The sequence below is a fragment of the Tupaia chinensis genome, unplaced genomic scaffold (assembly GCF_000334495.1).
Source record: "Tupaia chinensis unplaced genomic scaffold, TupChi_1.0 Scaffold149922_1, whole genome shotgun sequence".
In the NCBI taxonomy this organism is placed as follows: domain Eukaryota; kingdom Metazoa; phylum Chordata; class Mammalia; order Scandentia; family Tupaiidae; genus Tupaia; species Tupaia belangeri.
The window spans coordinates 705,163-710,191 of NW_006209766.1; the positions used below are offsets into that span (position 1 = coordinate 705,163).

General features: G+C 54.7%; 1 protein-coding gene across 2 annotated transcripts in view; it reads left to right on the plus strand.

Annotated features, from left to right (window-relative positions):
- The window catches only part of GRAMD1A (GRAM domain containing 1A), a 30,057-nt gene that overhangs the window by 13,310 nt on the left and 11,718 nt on the right, over window positions 1-5,029 (plus strand). For both annotated transcript variants that reach the window (XM_006171608.3, XM_006171609.3), the window contains exons 4-11: window positions 1-76; window positions 165-185; window positions 642-726; window positions 882-985; window positions 1,063-1,158; window positions 3,038-3,118; window positions 4,446-4,558; window positions 4,729-4,879. In XM_006171608.3, the coding sequence (XP_006171670.2) occupies window positions 1-76; window positions 165-185; window positions 642-726; window positions 882-985; window positions 1,063-1,158; window positions 3,038-3,118; window positions 4,446-4,558; window positions 4,729-4,879 (727 nt within the window). The remainder of the gene's footprint in view (window positions 77-164; window positions 186-641; window positions 727-881; window positions 986-1,062; window positions 1,159-3,037; window positions 3,119-4,445; window positions 4,559-4,728; window positions 4,880-5,029) is intronic.

Genomic DNA, 5,029 nt, shown 5'->3' on the forward strand with positions numbered 1-5,029 from the left:
TTCCGAGAAAGGTGGGGTGCCCGGCACCCCCAGCACCCAGAGCCTGGGCAGCCGGAACTTCATCCGCAATAGCAAGGTTGGTGTAAATACAGGTGGGGTACAGGGAGGGATGAGAAGGCAGGGGGACCCGGGACTCCACCTGACTCCTCTCTTTTCTCTTGCAGAAGATGCAGAGCTGGTACAGCGTAAGTGTCTGGGTGAGGGGGCTTGGTAGAGGGGTCTCGGGGAAGGGCAGGGTGGGCCAGCAGCCCCAGGCTGCAGCAGTCAAGGATGGGTGCTAAGATGAGCAGGCCTAGCGCTACATCCTATGCTGCTGTCTGTGTGCTGAGTGACTCTGGGTAAGTCACTTAACCTCTCTGGGCCACTCTCTTGAGAAACAGCCCCACCTTTCAAGGCTGAAGGGAATGAGTCTGTGATGCTGGTGGGTACGTGGCACAGGGCTTAGCTTTCAGAAAAGCAGTCAGTGGCTTTCATACTGGTTACAGTTGTGTGATGGGCAACAGAAGCCAGAATAGGCCAGATATTCAGACCTCAGAGAGCCTGTTAGTCTGAGGACGTTGAGGGGGCTTTGAAAGCTTTGTGCAGCAGAATTGGGGGGTATGGATCATCGACCAGGTCCTCACTTCCCAAACTTCGTCCAGATGTTGAGCCCCACATACAAACAGCGGAATGAAGACTTTCGGAAACTATTCAGCAAACTCCCTGAAGCTGAGCGCCTCATCGTGGGTGAGTCCCTAGCCCAGCCCCGGACCCCTGACCCACTGCCCTGTGGGCTGCTGGGTTCCGAGATCTGCCCTCCCGCTCTCCCCACTGCCCTGTGGGCTGCCAGGACAGCCGTGTGACTCGGGTATCTGCCTGTCTCTCCCCTCGGCCGCTCTCAGATTACTCCTGTGCCCTGCAGCGTGAGATCCTCCTGCAGGGCCGCCTCTATCTCTCCGAGAACTGGATCTGCTTCTACAGCAACATCTTCCGCTGGGAGACAACAGTGAGCTCATCTCGGGGTGAGGAGGGTCCTGGGGCAGGCGGGGTTCTGGCCCCCTCTGAAACGCCCTTCGTCCTCAGATTTCCATCCAGCTGAAGGAAGTGACGTGTCTGAAGAAGGAAAAGACAGCCAAGCTGATCCCCAATGCTATCCAGATCTGTACAGAGAGCGAGAAGGTGAGCCAGAGGATCCACCCACAGGGCCACGTGATCGCTGGTCTCCGCAGGCTCCTCCCCACAAAGCCAGTCAGGGCAAAGCCCTAGTTACTCCACACCCTGAGCAGCTCTCACATCTGTGGCCTGTCTTTATCCTCCCGGCTCCTGTGTGGGCTGGCTCCCATCATCTCTGACCTGGATCTCTGCAGCAGCCTCCTGTCCCTGCAGCCTGTCCCCTCACAGCTGCCCAGGGACACTAGTACAGTCTGCCCTCCTCATATCTGCATATTCCACATCTACACACCCAACCACTTGTAGATGGAGAATGTTAATACACACACACACACACATATATATGTGTATACACACACACATACACATACGCGTATATTTTATTTATATATATATATAAAATTTAAAATAAAAATTTAAGGGGCCGGTAGGTGGCGTGGTAGTTAAGGGCGCTGGGTTCCCACATGGCTGACTGTAGTTTGATTCCCGGACCTGGTGGCTTGCTTTCTCACATTCCCTCTCTTACTCTCACTCTGTCCCTCTCTGGGCAAATTAAAATAAATAAGTAAAGTTAAATAAAATAATTATTTAAAAAAATACAAATTAAAAAAAAACACAACAATGTAACAACGATTTACCTAGCATTTACATTATATGAGGGATTATAAGTAATCTAGAGATATTTTAAAGTATTGGGTTGTCAGGAAAGTCGTGATATGCATTTTTACATAGAAAAAAACAGAAAAATATGGCATAACCTTCTTGATCTAACATACTGACAGGATCTGCATAGGTTTTATGCAAATACTATCTCGTTTTCTTAATTTTTAAGTTTACTCATTTAGTTCTTCTATGATCCAGAGGGACAGAGAAAAAGACAGTACCCCCATCAGGGTCTTGAGATGCTGCAGTCCGCACCCAGGCTTGGCTAGCTCTGGGTCATGGCATGTGCCTGGTGTACTCAGGGAAGTTTCTAGACATGAACCCAGAACCTTCCCAGGTGGGTGAGCCTCACACCATGTCGTGTCGTATACTGCCGCCAGCCCTCTGCTGTGTCGTTTTACGAGCTGAGCATCCAAGGGGTTCTGAGAACTAATAGCCTAGGATCCTGATGGACGACAGACAACTGTAAGAGTAAATCCTTTCTTGTACCTGGCACTCCGACGCCCCACCCCGCCGCTCTTAACTGTTGCTTCACGTCCGGTTGGTGGCAAGATGGCAATCTCACACCGTGGCCCCGATAGGAAAGAGAGGAGTAGTGGGGCACGGGCACTTCCCTTTGTGGGCTTTTTTTTTTTTTTTAAGTTTGGTATAGGGCATGTGTGCTTGCTAGAGAGAGAGAGAAAGAGAGAAAGAGAGAGAAAGAGAGAGAGAAAGATCCCGAGACCCAGGGAGGAGGCCACATCACAATCCCTTCTCCTCCCGAGATTTGGGCACACACGCACCGGTGCCCTGAGTGATTTTCCAAGCCACTGGGTCCAGTACTCAAACTGTGCAGTTGGCCACCTAGGGTCCAGCTGCCTTAGCCTACATGCCACCTGCTGCCCCCCTTTCCTTTGTGTTTTGTTGGTCCAGAGTGGATCATCTGACCCTTCCCAGTGAAGGAGGCTGGGAAGTGCCCCAGGCTCCCCCATCCCAGCCCCAACCACTCTGGGTCCACCCTGTCTGCAGGTGTGTCTGTTCTCACCCTGGAGTGTGAGCTCCGAGGACAGGACAGTCGGCACTATCTCCTTATCATGGTGGCCCGGCATCATCCCACGCAGGGCTGGGCACAGGAGAATGTGGGATGAACATCAGACAGGGATGTGGGGCAGTAGGAATGAGGATGGTGCGCCCCCACCCTTACCGCAGTCCCCCACTTTCTCAATCCTCTCACTCCCTCCTGCAGCATTTCTTCACCTCTTTCGGGGCCCGTGACCGCTGCTTCCTCCTCATCTTCCGCCTGTGGCAGAATGCACTGCTTGAGAAGGTGGGGAACCCTGGAGCCCAGAAAGTGGGGGTTCTCCTGGGAACTGGAAGAACTCCTCACTCTTCTCCATGGACACCAGGCCCAGTGCACCTCTACAAACCCACCAGGGGGCAGCCAAGGGCTCCCAAGCCTCACCCTGAGCTGAGTCTGGCAAAGGAGAGATGAACTGGTGTAAACCAGTGGGTTGATCCCTAGGGCTGGGAAGGTTTTCCCCTGATCAAAATCGGGGTTCTGTTGGTGAGAGGGCGGGTGGGTAGATGTTGGGAATAGTGGCACAAGGGTCTGCTACCCTGGACAGCAGCCCAAAGAGAGCCCAAGCCCAGCCCTTTGGCTATGGTGCAAGCCTGCACTACCCGGTCAGGCTCTTGTGCCCCTGGGGCAGATCCAGCTGTGGGCGTCCACAGCAGCAAGAGTTCTAGGGGGCCCCATTCAGGAGCCTGAGTTGGGCCAGTGCAGAGTCACCGTCACCAGGGCGAGCAAGGGCAGAGGAGGTCCAGAACTCGGCCCTGTCACTGAGCAGCTGAGTGACAAGTGACTGAAACCCATTGTTAGTGGGGACTGTCCCTACTTCCTAGCACCCAGAGCAGGGCCCAGAATGAGTGCTCAGTACTGTCAGCTCTTATGAGGTAGGATAGTACAGTGGTTAGGCCCGAGGCTCTAAACCAGCCCTCTGGGATCGAATACTCCCACCCTCTAGTTGGTGACCTTGGGTGCGTTACTGTGCACCTCTGGGTGTCACTGTCTTAAAGTGATGGGATGCCGTTCGCACTGACTTTCCAGTTGTTGAGAAGACTCAGTGAAATAGCACAGGGAAAGGGGAGGGCAGGATGCCTGGCACCAGGGCGCAGCTCAGTAGATGTCAGCTGCTGCCGTTGTTACTGCTGTCATGATTATTTCTTCATTGTCATCGTCATCCTGCCCCTCGGGCTTTAGAGAACATCCTGTCCCCGAGGCTCCTGAGAACTTGTGGGGAGTAGCTGTCGGCTCTGGGGTCTGGTGGGGCTTCAGTCCCTGAGTAACTCTGGTCACTTATGTCATCTGGAGCACATGACTTACCCTCCCGGGTCTTCTGTATTGTCCTCTGTAAAAGTGGGGACAGTAACCAGCCACAGTATTAAGAGAGCTCAGGAGGTCTGAGAGGGGCTACAGCGGGTTCCCTAGGAGCTGGGTTCCTAGCCAGTGAAGTGAGGTCTGGTGCAGAGGATCATGTCTGGCTGCCCTCTTGTGGAACTCAGGGGAACTGCATAGCCTGAGGGTTGGTGTGGAACCAGGTGGGGAGGGCTCTGGTCCTGTGAGCTGGAGGCCAACCCAGGTCTTGCCTGCCCAGACGCTGAGTCCCCGTGAGCTCTGGCACCTGGTGCATCAGTGTTATGGCTCAGAGCTGGGCCTCACCAGCGAGGACGAGGACTATGTCTGCCCCTTGCAGCTGAACGGTCTGGGGTGAGTAGGAGGTTGGGGGTGGCTCCAGGGGTTGGGGGAGAGCAGGGGTGGCTGTGTGCAGAGTTCCTGGAGTGCTGGGTGGACTGAGCTGGGTGTATAAGTTTGCAAGAAGTAGGCAGGTGTGCAAGGTCTCAAGGACACAGCGGGTCGCTTCCTCTCTTTCCCGGCAGGAGCACCAAGGAGGTGGGAGATGTGATTGCCCTGAGCGACATCACCCCCTCGGGGGCAGCTGACCGCAGCCAGGAACCAAGCCCGGTGGGCTCGCGCCGTGGCCGCATCACCCCCAACCTTTCTCGGGCCAGCAGCGATGCAGACCATGGGGTGAGCCTGAGGGTAGAGGACAGTACTGCTGGGAAGAGACAGGAAGGCTGGGGGTGGGTGGAGTGGGGGTTAGGAGGAGAAATAGAGGGACAGGGAGGGGTGAATGGAGGGCAGGCAGAGATGGGAAGATGCGCAAGGAAAATACAAACA